General features: G+C 35.4%; 2 protein-coding genes across 4 annotated transcripts; one reads left to right on the forward strand and one right to left on the reverse strand.

Moving 5' to 3' along the window:
- Positions 1-334: 334 nt before the first annotated feature.
- On the reverse strand, positions 335-4,019 carry LOC125208568 (polyadenylate-binding protein 1-like). Of its 2 annotated transcripts, XM_048108207.1 has the most exons (8): positions 3,902-4,019; positions 3,625-3,822; positions 3,440-3,542; positions 2,089-2,159; positions 1,431-1,457; positions 1,266-1,361; positions 1,074-1,192; positions 335-724 (listed from the first exon to the last, which is right to left on the reverse strand). In XM_048108207.1, exons 2-8 carry the CDS (start codon positions 3,754-3,756, stop codon positions 679-681), a joined length of 594 nt encoding a protein of 197 aa, XP_047964164.1. In that variant the 5' UTR covers positions 3,757-3,822; positions 3,902-4,019; the 3' UTR covers positions 335-678. The 2 variants fall into 2 exon arrangements, with proteins under 2 accessions (XP_047964164.1, XP_047964163.1); XM_048108206.1 differs by having other exon boundaries at positions 1,266-1,457.
- A 3,415-nt stretch (positions 4,020-7,434) lies between these two features.
- On the forward strand, positions 7,435-20,365 carry LOC125203998 (ATP-dependent DNA helicase SRS2-like protein At4g25120). 2 transcript variants are annotated; one of them, XM_048102537.1, is made up of 29 exons: positions 7,435-7,695; positions 7,875-8,679; positions 8,755-8,796; positions 8,918-9,081; positions 10,307-10,502; positions 10,824-10,880; positions 10,971-11,076; positions 11,159-11,292; positions 11,391-11,465; positions 11,588-11,713; positions 11,785-11,916; positions 12,024-12,107; positions 12,897-13,010; positions 13,132-13,232; positions 14,169-14,235; positions 14,344-14,394; positions 14,799-14,876; positions 16,337-16,546; positions 16,666-16,704; positions 16,838-16,909; positions 17,254-17,340; positions 17,420-17,476; positions 18,576-18,751; positions 18,827-18,920; positions 19,274-19,330; positions 19,664-19,726; positions 19,820-19,879; positions 19,989-20,051; positions 20,159-20,365. In XM_048102537.1, the coding sequence occupies exons 1-29, from the start codon at positions 7,529-7,531 to the stop codon at positions 20,246-20,248; spliced, it is 3,567 nt and encodes a 1,188-aa protein (XP_047958494.1). In that variant the 5' UTR covers positions 7,435-7,528; the 3' UTR covers positions 20,249-20,365. The 2 variants fall into 2 exon arrangements, with proteins under 2 accessions (XP_047958494.1, XP_047958495.1); XM_048102538.1 differs by having other exon boundaries at positions 19,274-19,324.
- The last annotated feature ends 387 nt before the right edge of the window (positions 20,366-20,752 follow it).

Below are 20,752 nucleotides of genomic sequence, written 5' to 3' on the forward strand. Positions count from 1 at the left end.
ATAACCTACTTTTTTACATATAAGATTCACGCCAAAAATATATCCAAAGTAAAAGGTGTATAGTATACTCCCCCTTTCTATATTATAAGATGGGATTATACTAGAACGGTGGAACCAAAGTAGAAAAAAGAGGAAAATAACGTACCAAAGCAAACACTCGAACTCGATGGGTTAGGTGTCAATAACACTATGGAGCAAACCTCTACATCCAAGGGTGTTTTTTTGTTTTTCTTTCACCAAAATGAGTAAATCCCAGTTCTGCTCATCTAAGTATATTTTGAGAGAGATTGAAAGAAAGAGTACTCAACTGTTGACATCCAAAATCAAGTTGAAATTGCAAAATGAAATATTCTTCTCGATTTAATAAGAATTTTTCTCTAACAAATGTATGGCAATATGATATCCAACCCAGCTGCACCTAAAAACAAGGTACGTAATCATCTTAGCAATTTGATTTCTTGCTTCTTCTATGTCCTGTATGAGGGGTTGTAATTGAATGCAGCAACTACGGGCACAACATTCCAAACTGAAGATACAACAAGTTTAAATGGCAAAACTAAAATTGGCCTATAAATCAGCATGCCTTCGAATTTGAATGTGATGAGCAAGTAAAATTGGCCTATAAATCGGCATGCCTGAAAAGCTTCAGGAAAACCACTTTGAGCTCGGGCAATTACATCAATATGGCCTGTAATACATCGGACGCCTATACCTCGGAACCCTCCTGCACATAAAAATATCAATTCAATTCAAATTATTAATGAAATAAGTAATTCATAATTACTTTAAATTCCAATCAGAAATAAAGTCATAATTTTGGGCCTTTTTTAGCGCAAAGGGTATGAGCGCCGCGCACCCAAGAATTCTCCAAATTTTAGAGTACTATAAAACAAATTTTTAAGCACCAAAAGTTCAAGTCGCTAATTAAGATCCATACTAGGGCAAGCACAAAATATCACTCCATATAAAGGAGTGCTCAAAATATTATTTCAACATGACATATAAAACTTAGCCTAAGACATAATTATATCCTTTGCTTTCTAAGCCACAAAAAGGAGTTCAGTATTTCTTACCCGTAGGTATAAGGAGGGTAGGCATAAGGCGCAGGCATATAAGGCCTTCCAAAATATGGACTTGGGTGTCTCCCTCGGTATTGCTTCATTCCGGGAATATTAGTTCGTTTGGCAGACACCTGTTCAATTCCAAATATATAATCAATTAAAATTATTCATTAAGCTCTGCTACCATACCAAGCAAAAACCAACCTTCAGTTGACGACCATTCAACTCTGTTTCATTGAGCAGTAGAGCATTTTGAACAGCCTCGACTTCCACAAATTCTACGTATGCAAAACCTTTGGGCTGCCCAAACTTATCTGTCAAAATAGTTACCCTATTGACAGTCCCACATGACTGAAAATGTTGTTGTACCTCCTCAGGTGTGCATGAATAGTCAACCTGTATAGGGATAAGAATATGCTCAGCTTTGTTTGCATACATAGAACTGAAGCACAAGTCTTTTCTTGATGCTACAAAGTATGGACATCTGTAACACTATCACTCCCACCTTGGTCAAGTTTTTCCAATGAAGTAACAACTTCTACTAGATTAATGTTGAGCTGATTCATTCAGCATTTTCTTATCTTCTATTACAACTAGCTTGGTCACAATTTAAAGAATTTTAGATACAAAATAATTCTTATCTTATGTAAAAATGAAAAACTTAAACACACAGACACATACACACAAACTAAACTGTCCTTATATATTAAAGAATAATCTATAATAGAATAGTGATGGATAAAGTTATGGAGCAAATTGAAAAATGGAAAGGACAAAATCCATACACTTGCATAATGCATAGTAGAGCATTTCAATTCTGGCATGAGAAATAACAATTAATTTTTTTATAAGCTGATCATGATATATTGCCTTGTAAATTGTGATGACCGAGAATTAGCCATAATTCATTATGATTCATGGTATATTGACCCAGTTACCTATATCGACGTCACAAATAGGAAAACGACAAATTTGTTGCAACGAGAAACATTGATTCTGGACGAAGATACAAGGACAAGAAACTCACATTACCAACATAAATGGAACGAGAATCAACTTCCTCCTTTTCAGCCTCTGTAGCAGATGCGATCGTTGAATCTTCAAACAAGCACCAGAAAAAAATATTGTGAATCATCCTTTTAATGGCATTCAATTATTCAAGTTAATAGTTAGAAACCTTATGGCGGAATGATGGCAAATAAATTCCAATAAAAACAAAGCAAGCAATAACTATGTGTATATAATCTGTGCAAGAACACTTCCTTAATCATCTAAGATTCCGAATTATACTCCTACTAGTTTTTTCACTGTTACTTGGCCCGATAGAATAAATAGAGAACTTTAATAGGAAGGTTAGTTACAGTTACTAGCACCATATTTGATCGCAAGAGAACCTTAAGGATTAATTAAACTGAAATTTCAATTTACTAAATACTACTACTACCTATTATTTAGACAGAGTTCTTTAGATAGATATTTATTGGTAGTCTTGGACTAAGCTTATGTATCAATATGGGCATCATGGAGATATCTTGACTACTTATCCGATATTAAAAATGATGTCTAGATACAAGCCTATTATTCAGATTGATGCCAACTATGCTAATGACATAACTTGAATTTACATATCTTAACTTGTGTTTCGCAAATCTTTGAAACAAAAAATTTAAAATAAAAAATCTAGTGAATCCTGAAATTACAAATATCAAGCATTTGACTAAAATCCAAGTTATCCCCTATCTTCAACATAAGATGCAAAGGATTTGCATATTTCACTTCGTATAGAAATTATCTTCGCCTCATATTTCAGCTTTACCTAATAAAGCCACGTGGGTGAAAATTCCCGACGATTGTTGTTTTAATTGAATTACTATCTAGAGATCTGGCAACAAACAATAACACCCCTCCCCCGTGTTGTGACCTATGAAAAAAGATCAAGTCTCAAATGAATTCCAGACTCCATGATTGTACCTATTGGGCATCTAATACACCAAATACATGACACAATAGAATATACCGATAACCATTATATCCATTTGTGGGCCTTCAAACATCATAGTACAAGCTCTGCAATCTAAACTTTCAAAACAGAATCCATTTACCAATTTCCATATTAGCACCAATTTTATTTGAAGGCACATTCCGTTGCATCCCGATGCACAAGCTCCGCCCTAATTAAGTTTTAATAGTAATTAAAGCCCCATTTAGGATTATTAAACCCTAGTTGGATTTAATTAGGGCTAATGCACCAAACATCCCCATGCCCTGCCCACAAGTTTTTTGCCTTTGAATTGACCCTGTCTCCTCGCACCAATTTTAATTCACCGTTTCTCTCTCCACAAAAACAACAAGTTAACAGATGAGATAAGGAAAGAAACCTTGAGTTGCGCCCATCTCTTTCTCCACTTTTTCTTGCATTTGGCGAAGCGCCCCAGCTTCTTCCTCAATCTCCTGCAATCGTTTTCTCATAGTCTCCAGCTCCTATAGATCAGAGAGCAGGCATCAAGAACACACACACACGTAGATACATAAATCTCGAGACATGCAGAGAAGCAAACAATACCTCTGATTTGGAAACGGCGGCGGCGGCTTCAGCGTCGGTAACTAGGTCAGAATCGGATTCCATGTAGGCTTGTTCGGGCACGTCGCCGCCGTAAACATCATCATCTAGCTTCTGCTGCCCTCGGAACTCCATAGCTCTCTCTTCCTCTCTCTATGGGTGTGTGTCGGTTTCTCCGTCTCAAAAGCAGATGATTTTTACCTGCGATAAATAGTCTTAGAAATAAACAATGAAACTAAACGTGAGATGGATTTTGGTTTAGAAAATCTAGCTTTCTTACTATCTTGTGAGAGGCGATTGTGTTTGGCTGAATAGGGCTTTCGCTTCAAAGTTGCAGATGAACACAAGGCATAAATGACGAAACCGCCTTTTTATCGTATGTCAAATATAAATCAATTTTGAAAAACAATTTTTATGTTTGCTGTCAATATTAATAAATTTTATACGCTTTTTAGTTTGTCGAATGGATTCGTATCATTTAATGACAAATTTTGAATGGAAATTTTTTTTTTTTTTTTGGTACATTAATATTTACAGGGTCAATCAAACAATGAAGATAGACTTCGTTTGATAGAAACAGGGTGTTTTAGTACTACTAATATCTTATAAATTCTGAAAATGTCTGCACAACCAAATTTATAAACTCGAATGAGATGATTATAGTTTTCCTAACTTTGGGTAATGCAGATGTAAAGTATGATTGGAAAAACCTCGAGGTTACAACGTAGAACCAGCTAAAGTTGTTGAGATTGAAGTGAAGGAGTAATCCTTTGATGGGGGCTCATTTTCGCATTTAATTAGGTTTTCATTGCTGTTTTTATTTTTCAGTAGACTATAATGATCTGCGGTTTGTAAGCTTTTTTTATGAAAGACGAGTTATACTATGTTTCATTTGTCACTATAATCACTTTGAAATGTTTCCACAAAGTCGATTGACACCTTATCTAGGGCGTGCTAATGAGTCAATGACCCTAGCGACAGAAGATGTTAAGGAGTGTTCACCCTTTTAGTTTCCCAATTATAATAAACCCAAGAAATGAATTATGTCTAGAAATGGAGTACCATGGCTCGTATATTTAAATCTCTACACCTTTGTTTAGTTAGCTAGTTTTGAGATGAATTATGGGCCAAACAATATCCACTTTTTGGGTTTCATAATTAAGTTTCAATGTGGAAGGAACGAATTAGCTCATTCCAAAATTCAGCATTCGTGAAAGAAGGATGAGGTAGAAAATTAACGGTGTTGGAATTTCAACATATTCTTGGTTGAGTTTTTAATGCAGATAGCAAGTCTCAACCTATTTCAAAGAAATTATCAATTCTCTCTAATTCGCGTGAACAGTGCGGGCTTTACCCTCGAAAATTAATTCGAAGACAACAAACAGTGAGAAATAATCAGATTTAACCCTATTTCCGCCATTTTCAAAGGTGAACACGTCCTTTATGGTGAGAACAACTATGTGAAGAATTAGTAAGAAGTGACGTAATTCCAAGTTTGTGTAAATTATTCTTAATTGAAGATTTTTGGCCAACATATTAACCCATATGGAAAGGTTCTCATTTTGCTTATTTTACAATGTATGGAGTACTAATTTTTACAGAATGGAACTTTTAACTAATATTCTTTTTATTTGTACTAGAATTTAGGTTAAATGTCGTGACAGTGGATTGATACAAGGTTCTAGCTTTGGGGTTCCAATTATTTGTTAAATCACTGTAACTTTTTTTTCTTGTCGTCGCGGACGATTCGTTGCATGTTAGATATAAATGTTGTTGACAAAGTAAAATCAAGATTACGCGATACCTAAACAAAGCAAGTCAAGAAAAAGTGACGGCTGATGTGAATCAAATTGTAGTCCTTCATTGAATTATGTTAACATACTTTTTAAGGTGAAAAATGGACTCATTTTGATATATTGTATTGGACAAAAGACCAAGGTCTAAGAAAGAGAGGAGAAAGGAAAAAGGTCTGAATCTGATCAGTAATAAGCCCGTTAAGATTAATTTAAAATGCTTCTACAAGTCCACCATTGCATTCACCATCGAAAGAACATCGTGTGGATACCTTGCACGCCTCAATCGAAGCCCAATAGAAGAAGATACGGCTATTTTACGAAGACTGTGCAATACAGTGAAAAACGCACGACCGGGAGTTTAAACGCCCAACATGTGTCGAGAGTCAAAAAAAACCCCGACCGGGTGTTTTCTAAGTCGCAGATCGTGCAACCGGGCAAATGTTACAAGGCCTGTTTTCGAGCCCTAACTGTTTAAATAGCTAGGGCACGAATTCCAAATCATCTTTAGGCGGCTCGAAGCGATTTTTAGAGAGAGAAAGAGACTTTGAGTACATTTTTAGGAATAAGAAGAAGAAGCTTGAGGCTAATTATTCCATAATCTTGCCCGTATGGTAGCATTTACTTGTTCTCTTGTATTGTTGTCCGCTATGAGTTTATAGATTTTAGGGATTACTTCTAGTTTGTTGGGGGAGCTTGTAAACATGAATCCATGACTTTGTTTTGATAGATTTTCATGTTTTGATTCTTATGTTTGTCTTTATTTCAATCCACGTTGGGTTTTTCTTGGAAACTTAATTTGGTAAAGGTCTTAACTTCAATGTCTCTTTAACTTGGAGTAGAGAGCTAACATAGATAAGAAATTCTAGGCTAAAACTGATCAGGGGATAGTCCAGGGTGGATCTTATGTGTTGAACGTTTGTAGAAGCCAATACCGAGCTTACTTTGGGACTGTAGGAGTGAGGGGTTGGTGAGTATAGCCTAGAAAACGTGATCATCTTATCCTATGTGTAAAATTCCACGATCAGTGATCAGCAGCGTGAGAGCGTAAAATCAACACGACTCGATAAATAATGGAAAGTAATTAGACTTTAGAAATCATGTGAACAAGCAACCCGAAACAAGCTAGGAGTAGTCTTTCCTCTTTATCGTAATTCCCTTGTATTTTTCTTTCTCGGTATTCGCTCGTCTCTTGATCAAAAACCCCAAAATTAAACTATTTTACTTTTTCTAGTTAGGTTTACTAGTTTTTGCAATTAATCTCCTCCTTGTGGGTTCAACACCTTTTATACTGCATTGCACATCTGCATAAGTAGTATTTTTAGGGAATTATAACTTATTTTGTGTACTTAAATTGCACCTTTAAAATCACAACAAGTTTTTTGCGCCGTTGTCGGGAAGGCGTTATTTGTTAGAACTTTTTGTGTTTTTCTTTTTACTTTTCTTAGTTTTATAGGTAGTTTAGTTTAGTTAAATTTTTAGTTTTTTAGTTTGTTTTTCACAAAGTTCCCGTAATCTGTATTTTTCTTGTGCAAAGATTATATCTTAGACGGAGAACGGAGTTTGTGTCGAAAGCGTGGGATGAGGAATGGAATGAGGGTGTACCTGGGGCTTCTTGGTATAATGGAATGGAACGAGGAGGGAATGGAATGAAGATGGAATGTAGTGTCATTCCATTCCATTCTTGTGCTTGGTAAGCACAAGGAATGCAAAAGGAATGATATTGTTATTCCTTGATTGACACCATTCATATATATGTGGCGATGTGTGTGTATATGTGGTGATAGTGTGTATGTGCATATGTGTTATTGTGCGTGTGTGTGCGCGCATATGCGTGAGTGTGCGTGTGTGTGTTGGTGGTGGGGTGTGTGTGTGTGATTTTTCAATTATTAAAAATTATAAAAATATAAAAACGCATTAACTGCAAATAAAAATTTAGGGCTATCATATGTGGCATACGTATATGCAAACAGAAATTAATGTTCCAAAGGAGGGAAAAGTAAGAATTTTTAAATGTCGACTCCGCCTCTTCACTCTGCAGTAGGATTTTGCTTGTTCATTTGATTTCCTATTTATTTCACAACTATTGATTCTGTGTCTATGAAGATTAAGAGATGAACAACAAAGAGAATGCGGTGGCTGCTCCAACCGGCGGGGAGTTATCAGCGGAGCAGCGCACTCGAATTTCCCAAAATTTCCGAGCCGCCAAGGCGCGCCTCTCTCGCAAACGCCCGTTCTCTGACCTTGCCGCCGCCTCCGATTCTCCATTCAGCATCCAGGCGTGAGTTATTTTCTTTGTCAATTTTTCGATTGTGCTAAATAATTTGAAAAATTTATGTTACCAGCCACATTCTTCTCGACATATAATTATCCAAATTCACTTGTATTGTTCGGATGTACTACTAGTGGATAATTGACTAGAAATGGAGTTTTGACTTGCATAATTTTTGAATTGTACAGGTATGGAGATGAGAGAAAAGCCAAAAGTTTAGCTGTAGCTGATGAGATTAAGAGGCATCCTCTATCCATGATATGTTCTAACATATCAACCCCAATAGCACCGAAGGGTGGCATGTTGTCGAAGAAGAGCGATGGTGCAAGAAATGGGTTATCCTGTGAGATGTTTCTAACTCCTGTTGTCAAAGCTGAACGCTCCCAGAGACTAGCTTCGAGTAATGCATATTCCTCTAAAGCTGGTTTAAATGGTGAAGGTTTTGATGTACAGAAAGTTGGTCATTCTTTGAAGGATGGATCGATTTTAAGCCCGTGCTCTACTCCATTGAGGCAGCCAGATAGATCATATGAATGCAACTCGAGTTCAGAGAGTTGCTTCATAAGAGAACCAGATTTACCTGACAAGGATGTCTCCATCTCCACATCTCATCTACTTGATGATGATTTTGACGAGTCATTTTTTGAACAAATCGATGCTCTGTGCGAACAAAAATTGTCTGATAATCCCGAAAAGGATTCTGCAATGGAGAAACTGGAAGCTGACTTTGTTATCAAGGGCTGCAAGGATGATATATCCACAACAGATGTCAACGTTACAAGTGAGATTTTAAAATCTGAAGAAATTTCCAGTTCGGCCGGTGGGCAATCATCTGGAGTCATAGAATTGGATAAATCAGCAAGTAAACTGACCAATAATATGCCTGAGGAGTATATGACGTATATCCAGTCTCTTAACGATAGGCAGCAGGAAGCAGCATGTAGTGACATCTCAATTCCATTGGTCATTGTTGCTGGACCAGGAAGCGGCAAGGTATACTCGTCCCTGAATTTTGGAAATCTATCTTCTTTACTTTAAAATGATCTCAGTATTTGGTTTCTATATCAGACATCTACTATGGTTGGACGTGTTCTGGTGCTTCTATCTGAGGTAAGCCCATCCTATGATTTATCATCATAGTCATGTTTGTTGTATGCGCTGCTCACTGACTGGCTTAACTGGTCTGCTTGGTTATTGTGCGGGTCCTGGCTGTATCTTCCATTAATTCCAGGGCATCAGTCCATCCAACATTCTGGCAATGACATTCACTACAGCTGCTGCTGCAGAAATGCGTGGGAGGATAGGAGCAATTGCTGGAAAGGGAGCTGCAAAAGAGCTCACTATCAGCACTTTCCATTCATTTTCTTTGCAACTTTGTCGCTTGCATGCGGAGAAGTATGCATTTCCCCACTCATGAAGGATAAGTTTTGGCTTAATATTGTTTTAATATGAATGTGAAGTTTTTTTGGTTGGTCGCACACTATGTGCAAAAGAACTAGGTACTTTAGTTAACAGATGGATAGAAAGTTGGCATTTGGTAATCTGCTTTTCTAATCACATCTCTTTTATTGAATGCGTTCGACCAATTTAATTAGTATTTAATATACTGAGTAGGGTGAGGTCGAGATTGGTGTTAATGCTTATTTAGCATACTAGAACTCTATCAAACGGGTAAACCATCTGATATATTAAAAACACTTTTTATATCTTAGGCATACCATGTTTGGTTTAATGATGCCAGTTCCCTATCATCCCTCTCTATACCAGATTCACTAGGCTTGGCCTTTTGTTATTGTTCGTTATTTTTCTTTCGTTTCCTGGCAATCACAGATCACTGCGAAGATATTAAAATGTACTTTCATGGTTGGCCAGGAAATCACTTCCCAATCATGAGCTTGCCCTTTTCTCAGTTAGGTGCTTTAGTTAAATCAGTACTCTACTTGTTTCATCTGTCCATTTTCCCTCTCTTTGCTTTGTTTTCCTCTTCATTTGCTTCTCATAGTTATTTAAAATACCATTTCACAGAGAGATCCTATAAGCTTTGCCTGTTATTAGGTTTTTCAATCTGATTTGAAAGGTTTCAATCAGACATATCAAATGTATGCATGGCAACTGATAAATTTCTTCGAACAGTTAACCAAGTTCAGTATCCAGTCTTATTTGTTTCAGTCAGCCTATTAGTGAGAAAATACATAACAGATTGAGGTTGAATTATCTGCCACAACCTTTATTTGGCTACCACATCTTCTTGAGTTTAAGATCATCCACATTCTTTGTGAAAACTGAAATTTGATGCCTTAAAATCTTTCAATAATATGTATTTGTCTGCCGTTATGTTCTCTGACTTACAAATGCTAGAAGTTTTATGGACACCTGTTAAAATTGTTGGACTTATTCCATAAGATGCATGACTATGGTCAAATTTTGGATTAATAAAAAATTGGACATTGTATATACTACTAAAGCGTGACAAGCTTGAATTTTGTTCAATTTTATTGAATTTAATCGGAACTCTGAAGTTCCCTCATCTTCAGTTTCTAAGCTGTTTGATGGTATTTAAAGCTTAAATTTTTTTAATGAAAATATGTCTACTGGAATAACACATGATATTATCCAATAGGTTAGGTCGAACCCCTGAGTTTCTAATATATGGGCATGGACAACAGAGAAAAGCTATCATAGAAGCTGTCCGCTTGTTGGAGGACGAGAAGAGAAGGGACAATCCCGAGCTTTGCAAGCTTACTGAGTTGTCTGATATTAATTCTCCAAAAAATTTTAAGGACAAGTCAAAGAAATGGCTCAAGTTTGTAACTCAGGTTATGCGTCTGGACTGTCTGTTACCTTTTTAAAATTTTCATTATACATTTTATGAACAATAGTTTACTCAATCTTATTGATTATTAATGTAGTAGACTGGTAGTATGAGAATTAAATTTATCTTAGACCACCACAAAATCCTTCTAGTCACAGAAAATAGAACATACTCCTATATGAGTGAGGAATTCAGTGCAATTTCATAAATGTCATGAACATAGACGAGTCCATGATTATTGTAGGTCGTAACAGCCGTTAAGGGTAATGTGCTTAGATACAGCCTCATGATCAAATAATTTTTCTTCACCCTCTTTATATATCAGGCCAAAGCCGCTGGAAGATCACCTGAAGATTTTCATAAAATTGGTGATGAGACTGGAGTAAGCATCCTTGAAACAGTTTTTGCGGTTAATATGTACCTTTGTTTTGCCTTTGAACCCAGCATTCTATGTATTTTCTATCTACTCCAGGCAACTATTCTTCGGAATTATGAGGACATTCTAAAATCTTGTAATGCACTAGATTATCATGATTTTATCAGCTGTTCTGTGAAGCTGTTCACTGACTTTCCAGAAGGTTTGCACCACCCAACCATAGAAAATTGGAGCATGTTCTGATTTATTGACTTTTATTGACTGATATTTGCTTTTGACTGAAGTACTCGTGGAATGTCAAGAAACATGGAAAGCGATTGTGATTGATGAGTTTCAGGACACAAGTGCTATGCAATATAGCTTGCTTCGAATTCTTGGATCCCACAAACGTATAACAATTGTTGGTGATGAAGACCAGGTGTGTACATCCCTCCAGTTTGAAACTAGAAATCATTTTCTAAGATTCTCCCTCTAACCTTGTCAAAGACATTTTAACTAATCAACCTATCTCTATAGTCAATTTTCAGTTTCAACGGTGCTGATGTATATGGTTTTGATTCATTTAGAAAAGATTTTCCAATTTACAAAGAGGTAAGTTTAATATCAAACTTTCCTGGTTCCCTAGTATCCAACCTATTCATTCATTAATAAGATAATAGTACAAATTTTGAATTTTCAGGTGCCATTAAACTATTATCTAATCATTTTTGTAGGTAAGATTAAATAAAAATTATAGGTCCACACGATGTATCGTGGAAGCTGCATCATGTCTTATTAGAAATAATATAAAACGGTGCAATTCAAATGAAGTTCAAACAGCAAATTCCTCTGGATCAAAGGCAAGCCAGCATCCTTAAAAGACACTCAGTCTTGCCCTTTCATATAGTACTAATTTAGATGGGTTGAACAGATAACTATTAAGGAGTGTTGCAATGAAGAGGCACAGTGTGCTTTTGTGGTTGACAAAATATTGGAAGCTGGATCAGATGGTTCATCTGCTAAATGCTCCTATGGTAATATTGCTGTTCTCTACCGGAGGCAGGTTAAGTTACTTTCTTTGATGCTTTAATTTGTAATAAAGAGCAGTGTCTGGCACAAGTTAAAGTTTTCCAGCCTTTATAAAATTTACTCGTCCACTCTCATGTGCAGGTGACAGGGAAAATATTCCAAACTGCATTTCGCAATAGAAAAATTCCATTTAACGTCCACGGCGTAGCTTTTTATCGCAAAAAGGTAGCAATATTTATGATTTACTGTCAAATTCTGTTACATTCCTTGTTTGTTTCCTGAATTTCATTTACGTGGAAAACAAAGGCTATATACTGGAGTTCCAAGGATTTGCCAACCTTAAGTTAATCATCTATGGTCTTGGAGATAAATTCATAAATCAAAACTAAAGAAATCTGCCAGCTGTCGATTGCATCACCCCATTTTACTACAGGATTATCTGTTTGGTTATGTAAAGCAGTAAAGTAAAGACATATAGGAGAGCAGAACATATTGTTTTGTTCACACCAGGAGTGTCTCCTATATATATAGGAAGTAGAAATCTAGCTGTACTACTTGGTTAAATCTATTCGTAAAATAGCAATAGATTAATAAGAAAAAAGAAAACCTATATACAAATGTTCTACTATATTCCCACGCAAGCTGGATCATAATATATTTATCATGTCCTGTTTGATACAAATTTTTGAGAAGCGACGGGCTGGTGAAGATACAGCATATGGTGCGATGAAAAAGTGAAAGGAGTATTATAGTACGACTCATTGTGTACTTGCGAATAAAATGACAGAAAACCTCAATGTGATAAGTCCTCTCATATAACACCGAGTTATTTGCAATGTAGATTGGTTTTTTTGTTATCAAAATGCATACATAAAGGTTCATCGATAGCGAAGCCCAATTCCTCAAGCAAACTCTCCTTGTTTGTATCATATCATGCTCATGATATGGTCTCATGGTGGTGGCATGCTTCTCTCATTCTTCTGTTTAATTATGCAAGTTTTGTCATATAACTAGGTAATCCGGGCCATTATTGCCATGTTGAGTACTGCATTTCCTGGCTGTGATGATGGACCATGTCGTCGAGCATTTAAGGCCTTACTTCCTTTCGATAAGGAGGAGAAAAAAAAGGTATCTCTTTCTCAATTTGTTTCACTGTACGTATCACTTATCAGTGCCATCTTTCAAATTCTAGGATCTATGTTTAGTGACAAGTCCAATTCTAATATTTACCTGTCCCTCTTTCCTTCAGGTAATTGAACACGTTGACAAGATTTCAGCAAGAAGGAAATGCAGTTTTACTTCAGTAGCACGTGAAATATTTAGATCAAAAATATCGGGAACATTTAAGAGGTATGTCTTATAAGTCTTTCTCATGATCTTTTACAATGTAAATACTTCTGTCAGCACATTTTAATATTTATAGTTTAGATTAAGAGGTACAAGACTACAAGAAAGTAGCAATCCACACTTACTATCTTAACTCTTTCTCATGAAAACAGACTTTCTACAATGAAAAATGTTGTTTTGCACATGCTTATGTTTGTCCTTTAGATTTAGAGGTGCAATCCAGAATAATCCTTGACTTGTTTAACTTAGGATGGAAATGAGGGTACAATGGATAATGATGAGGAGGGTGATTTGATGGCTTGTAGTATACTCCCTCCGTCCCCGAATACTTGACACGGTTTGACCCGGCACGGGTTTTAAGAAATGTAATGGAAAGTGTGTTGAAAAAGTTGGTGGGATGTGGGTCCTACTTTTAAAGTATTAGTTTTATAATAAATGTGAGTAGGAATGAGTTAGTGGAATATGGGGTCCACTACCAAAAATGGAAAAAGTGAACTGTGTCAAGTATTCGGGGACGGACCGAAATGGCAAACTGTGTCAAGTATTCGGGGACGGAGGGAGTATTTTATATTGATAAAATAAATATTGTAAATAAATTAAGCGTATTTTGGACATGTACATATCACATTCGTATTTCATTTGCTTTCCCCGGCTTGTTAGATAAGAATTATTTAGTATCTTATATTTCATTGTTTATGCATTATCTCACAGAAAGTGCGTGAGAAAAAGCCTTCTAAGTATAATTCCTTTGTTTCCTAACTATGAAATCCATTGTTTTACAAAAGCAAGTATGGATGCCGCATTCTGCAGATTTTTTGAATCACTTTTACTAGCTCTAAATACAAGTTAGTTTAAATGCGTATATCTTTTGGTTGATTCATAAAGTATGTAAAGTCAGTATAAATGTTAATTTATTTCAATTCTGCTAATTGACCTCAGGAGTCAACTCACACAAGGGCGTAAGGTGTTGGACACTTTGGACATGATATCAAAGCTTGTTTTAAGGGTAAGTCAACTTCATGAGTTTGACTAGCCTATTTTGATGTGCAAACCATGATTTTCTCCATATTTTCTTTCGATTGTGTCTTATCATTCGCTACGTCTGTGCTTGCAGGAACAGTCAATTTCTGCTGTTATCACTTTTGTAGCAAACATGATACCTCAGGTTGGTTTTGTTGCATGCAGAAATGAAATGATAAGTAGCTATACATTTCTTTGTTTTTTGTATATACGTTCTGTTGTTTAACATTTTTTTGGCCTCAAGCACCAAAAGTCAATGAATCACTAAGTTACTGTACTTGCTCTTTTGTTGTGCTGTTTTTTGTTCTAATATGTGGATGACTTAGAACTTGTAACCTTGAGAATACTTGTATAACTTTGTTCTACAATGTCAGATTTTTGTTCTTTGTTTATTATTACTATTATCTTGAAAATGCTAAACATACAGGGGCTTCCAGATGTTTGTGCATTAAGCATTATCTGAATGACAATAACCTTTTGAATGCACAAATGATTCTCTTACTATACTGTCTCAGCGACACGTGTTCATTTCTATCATTGCTTTTGTAGAAATACCTTCTTGAACAGCGAGCAGTGTGTGATGTTGATGGAGGCAAGTTGCTGAATGAAGATAATGATGTTCGACCGGTGAGCACAAACATTTTCTTCTTAGTAATTTTAGGGTCAATTATAATGTATAGTCTAAACTCAACCAAATTTTAATTTATAGCCTCAACTTCAATTTTTTTTGTATAGCCTGTACTTTGAAAAATTGAATAATTATGGTCAGCAACAACAACGTCAAGTTTGCAGCTAAGTTTTGATAAGATTCGTTCGACTGATGTCTGAGCTTTGTCACAAATCCGACTGAAACAAATTTTTCTATGAACTGTCGGAAATTAGCTGGGAACTTGACACTTTTTTGTTGTTGGCCATAATTAAACAATTTATCAAAACTCAGACTATAAAAAATAAACTGAAGTTGAGGCTATAAATCAAAATTCTCTATAAGTTTGGGCTATGAACTATAAAAATCCATTAATCCCTACTTACAATTTGTTGTGATCCAATTTTGCCAATAAAATTTTGGCATAATAGAACATAATCCTTGAGGTTCACCTATATTTTGAAAAAATTCTTATCTTTATTATGGTTTACCTTTCACAACATGCATTTCCAATAACACATGAAAAGATTCTAACTTCATAGATAGAAGCGGTAAGAGAACTTTGTTAATAGGTTAACTGAATATCAATCATCCATTTCATCAACCAGCATACTATACGATCCATAATATTTTATTGTCTTTTAGACAACAGTATCTATATATGTATTATTTATATGCACTCATAATATATATGCAAATGTATATGCAATTACAAATGCATACATAGGAAATGATTCAAAGTCCTATTATGAGAACTGTGAACTGCTGTAACTGGCATGTTCAGTGCTGTAAATTGTACATGTTATGCAATAAATTGACTTCACGTTATATATCGGGCTTCACGATTTTTGCTGAGTACGCAAAGTTAATGTATAGTACAGCACGTCAACTATTGCACTAAATGTGTAAGTTACTGCATTATTCACAATTATCACTGCATACATAAATGAGATGTACATTTGGTGAGAGGATGAACAATGCTTGGTGGTTTCTTTTTCATTGTTGCAACTTATACTATTTGTATTTTACCCTGTATATGAATAAGTTGCATCAATAATTTTATATTATCACATCTTGGATCTTTTACTGTGAATGTTTTGTTTAATATTTCCCTGATACAATTCTTAAGTAGAAGTAATTATTTAGGTGTTATTTGAATTGGGCATTACATTTTAGATATTTTGAGCTTCTTATATTAAATCAACCAACAGGTGCGATCTATAAGATACAAATATTAAGTACATTATCCATAACTCTTGATGACATTTGAGTGTTTTTGTATTATCTAAAAACTGTTAAGCCTCACAAGCAGTTTGGTACTTATTGCTAAGTATTTCATGGGCTAATATTCTTGCAGCAACATGGAGAACTTATTGGTTGAAGCGTAGAGCATATCAATTTGTAGGTAAAGAAATGTAATCAGTTTTTCCTGTGGGTGCAGGTGTTACAGTATCTTCTAGATGATGTGTCCTTGTTTTTGACAACAATACACAATGCTGAAGAATTGGGTAACTGTAGTGCCACACAGGGGAAAGGTTGCATGAGCACACTAAAAGCTTTTCTTGACTATATCTCTGGTCGGGAGAGTGAAAATTTTCAATCAAGAAAGCATGATAATGAAGACTCTGTAACCCTAACTACAATCCATCAGGTTCTACTGCATTATATTTTAGTATTGTCCTTCTATATGATGCTTTCTCATGCTCAGCCTTCCAACTAACCCATTACTTTCTGTTTTATCGTTTCTTCATTTTGTATTTTCAATTGCAGTCAAAAGGTTTGGAGTGGGACACAGTTTTTATTGTAAAGGTACCAATTGAGATTTTATCTCAAGTTTCTTCTCATGCTGTATAGTCATAATGAAAATAGTTTTCAGAAAGCTGCTAACCATAATTAATTATGTCATATTTATTGCTTATGGTCCTCCTGTTTGGTTACTCAGGCAAATGAGGCTGAGATTCCCTTGTTGCATGAGTATAATGGAATTCTAAATGAGAATGATGTCTCGGTTGAGGTAAAATTCTAATTTAAATGTCAAAACCTTTCACATTTTGTAAAAAGCTTTATTGCATGAAATAGAACACCATTTACCAAAATTTGCAATTTAACATTTTAATATTTCACAATTACAACATCGTCGACCTTTTCATTTTTTTTACAACATGTACCACTATATAATGTTGTTCTGCCAATGAAACATGTGGATGTTGTAATTACTAAAAATAAAAAAGTGGTGTTGTAATTGCAATTTTTTACAAACCATGCTACAGTGGCATTTCTGGTAAAATCATGTCATTGTATGCAATTAACCACCTTTTAAGATTATCTTATTCAATATGAGCTGCTTCACTTTTTTAGGAAGAAAGGCGCTTGTTATATGTAGCAATGACTCGGGCGCGCAAAAATCTTATCCTACTCTATGTCATCATGGATTCTAATTGGCAGGTGGAGTCAACAAAGAGCTTTTGAGATCTCTTCTACTTGTTTATGGCCTTAGTTTATGAATCAAATCATTTATTCTCAGGTCATTCAGCCATCACGATTCCTTAGAGAAATTCCACGCCACCTGCTACAGAACCAGGTCTAACTTTACTTTCAATTATCAAGCGTGTTGGCACTTTATTGTATATCTACAAGTTAGACTGTTTTCAACTCGTTGTGCTGTTTCTTTATCTTCAATAGTTGATGAGGAAAACTATTTATGGTCCCTGTAAGTAAAGATGGTTAAATTGTGAAAATAGCATGCAGATATAAAACAACACCATCTAACCTTTGGACTTGAATTTGTTTTATGGTAAGTACTAAGGGATGTTAACCATTCATTCTATGAAATTAGTACTGACATACAGGAAACAATCATAGAAGTCAAAATCTAGGGATAGCATACCTTTTAGAAGTGCATTTACAAATCCTTGGTAGTGTTTTTATATGTTTTGAAGACAGATGTAAAACATGCTACAAAATCACTCCAAGCATAGCATATGCACAAACCTTAGTTGGTTTCTGTTTGATACTAGTGCAGTAGTGCTATACTACATGTTTCTTTCAGTGTTCAGTCTCATTTTGTGATAGCTGTCATTTACCTTGTGTACCTTTTCCACCCTCTTCTTGTTGTGGAACCTGCATCAACATTCATTGGGATAATGTATGGCAAATGTTCAATGCTTTATTATAGTCATGACAAGCATATGATTGCACAAATAGGGTAACAATAGAATGAATAATGGAAGTTGTTGTTGACTCCTTTCTCCTTGTATAAAAACTTCTAAGTGAGACTAGAGGTGTCAAAATGGTGTACATCTCATAACAACATTTGTCTTGTAAAGCCTATTTTGTGTTTTTGACTTTTTATGTGATCATGTTTGCGTACTTCCAGTTTTAGTTCATTTACTTATGACAGGCCTGTTTAAAACATGTACTCTCAAAATTCTGGTGGAATTCAAAGGTCAAGATTAGTGTAAAACATTCCTTGACTTTTCCGTCTACATATATGAAGTTAAACATTGCTCTTTTCGTAGTAAATATATTCCCATTAATTCTCATCCTCTTCATGAAGCGCTAAGCCTACTGAACTTGCCATTCAATTTTCACTAGATTTTGTGGACCTCTTATTTAGTGAAAATGTATTGCTAGATCACTTATATACCAACAAGACCTATCATCAATTTTCTTTCATGTAGGAAGAGCCACTTTCCGTGAGTTCAGAGATGATTCAGTGCCCAACTGAGCAAGGAGCTGCGCAGACAGAAACCCCCGACAACAATACAAAACACCGTTCTGTTGACAATTTATTGAATGAAATATGCAATGAGACTACTGCTCTGCAACAAAGTGATAATAGTAACTTTTTAAAAAGGTATTCTCTGAATGCATACCTGCAGCTGCGACATGGTAGTTCTCCTGGATATTTAGCACGTCTTTAATCCTATAGGTTTAGTCCAGAGAACCGAGCTGCTGTTTCTCATTTATTCCATCAGTGGGCGAAGAAGCCTGCGTTTCATGATCCCAAGAGATTACTCACCAAGGTAAAAGGCTCTTGACCCCTTAAAACGATCCATTTTTAATTTTTAATTACAAATTCGGCTATTTCTTTGTGTTGCATTGGGTGAATATTGTGAGAATTGGCATTGGACTGATAATTTTCTAGAAACTGAGCTGCAGTTTTCCCCAGAAGAAAATGGCATACAGTGAACTGTACTTCTACCTTTTCTTCTGTATGAAAATTGCAATTTACAAATAGTTATGTTTTAACATCTATAACTTCATCATGAAATCTTCATTTGTGTTGCTTTTCACGAGCAGTTCAATTTACTAGTTCACTAAATGAATTACTATGTTTAATATTAAGGTACTCAATATCTAATTCATGCTGATACAGGTTTCTTTTGTCATTGATGAACGCCTGCGAACAAAAAAATGTGCAAACAAGGTTGTGGTAATGGGAGTCTTCAGTCTTAATATTTCACTGTTTTAAAGTTGTTTCTTGAACTTTAGTCCCCATTGCATTTTCCAAGCAAGCCCCGTTATTCCATCTCTTTTGTCTAGTTCAAATTTGTAAGTCAGTCTGACATTAGCACCCATAGTAGTGGATATTTGAGGTAAATGAATGAAAAACACATTAAAGGAATCAGAAGTTACTTGTTAAGTTCTTCACTCTTCCTTAACTAGGATATATCGGTAAAACTAATATGACTGGTACTGGGATTTCCTAAAATCACTTATCAAGTTCTCAATTGTTTTGGGAAATTTGACTCATTTCATTTTATAGGATGTTTTGCGTGAGTTGAAGTCCTGTTTAACATCTGATGAGGCTCATCACTATGCTGTATCGGTAAGTTTCTGCTTCTGCATATACTGAGTGTCTGAATATCGGAACAAGGCTAAATACCTCCAACTCAAATGATTTGTCCATTTGTTCAAAAAGGTTCTGTCATGGCTGCAAATACCTCCTGATAAGCGTGCTCATTTGATGAGAGAAAAACAGGTATCCCAACCTCACTCTCTCTCTCAATTGGCATTGGACTGATATAAACATCCTACAAACCCATCTCCATGTTTTAGTTTATAATGCAACTACCATTTTCATCATTCAGGAACACTTTCAGAAACTGAGAATTGAGAGCGCCATGAGTTCATCCGTACCAAGTTCTAAACAGGTGTTTGATAATTTTCCTGTAGTTCATGATTTGGCATTTGTCCTCTTCACTCAACAGTAGAAGTTTGTTTTATGCTCATTCTTTTCCCTTGTTTTGTCAAATGACAGATTGCCTATTTACAAAGCCTTGGATGCACAATAGTGCCGACATCCCGCCTTCATGCATCTCGTTTGATCGAGGAATATAAATCATTATGATAGCGTAGTACTACTTTCTTTTAGCTGATACTATTACAGAAAGGCCATCATTTGAATCTCATATATTTATTTTTATGAATGTTTGATTATGTGATCGATAACTGAAGTTAAATAATGTGTGAGCTATCATTCTTCCGTACTAGTAGATTCATTTAACTATTAAGCTGGCATATAGAACATAAAATCACAATGGATTTAAAATTATTAGTTATCTATTAATATACTATACTGTAGTATTTAATTGGTGAAAATATATTTTCTTTTCCGTTGTTTAGGCCTAGAACCATCATTTATGATGAGTGCATTTGTGGGTTGGGCTTTCTCATGGATTGGTTTCGTCCTTCTTAACGGGCTATTCAATGAGAAGCCTATCCGGCTCATGTATTTAATTTGGAGTGCTTTTGTATTATTTCATGTAGTATGATTTTAATACAAATCTTATAGGTGAAAAGTTTGTTACAGTACGTGGAGTGCTCTGCATCAACATACTATAATGCACGCCCA

Source organism: Salvia hispanica, chromosome 2, assembly GCF_023119035.1.
Source record: "Salvia hispanica cultivar TCC Black 2014 chromosome 2, UniMelb_Shisp_WGS_1.0, whole genome shotgun sequence".
NCBI lineage: Eukaryota > Viridiplantae > Streptophyta > Magnoliopsida > Lamiales > Lamiaceae > Salvia > Salvia hispanica.

Bases quoted from the DNA above. Each gene is read 5' to 3' on its own strand.
- LOC125203998 (XM_048102537.1), top strand. From the start codon at position 7,529: ATGAACAACAAAGAGAATGCGGTGGCTGCTCCAACCGGCGGGGAGTTA. The intron at 11,917-12,023 runs GTTAAGTTACTT...TCTCATGTGCAG, and splicing joins CTGTTCTCTACCGGAGGCAG to GTGACAGGGAAAATATTCCA. The intron at 17,341-17,419 runs GTGGAGTCAACA...ATTTATTCTCAG, and splicing joins TCATGGATTCTAATTGGCAG to GTCATTCAGCCATCACGATT.
- LOC125208568 (XM_048108206.1), bottom strand. From the start codon at position 3,756: ATGGAGTTCCGAGGGCAGCAGAAGCTAGATGATGATGTTTACGGCGGC. The intron at 3,543-3,624 runs GTATTGTTTGCT...TCTGATCTATAG, and splicing joins CCGCCGTTTCCAAATCAGAG to GAGCTGGAGACTATGAGAAA. The intron at 725-1,073 runs GTAAGAAATACT...TTTTATGTGCAG, and splicing joins TACCCTCCTTATACCTACGG to GAGGGTTCCGAGGTATAGGC.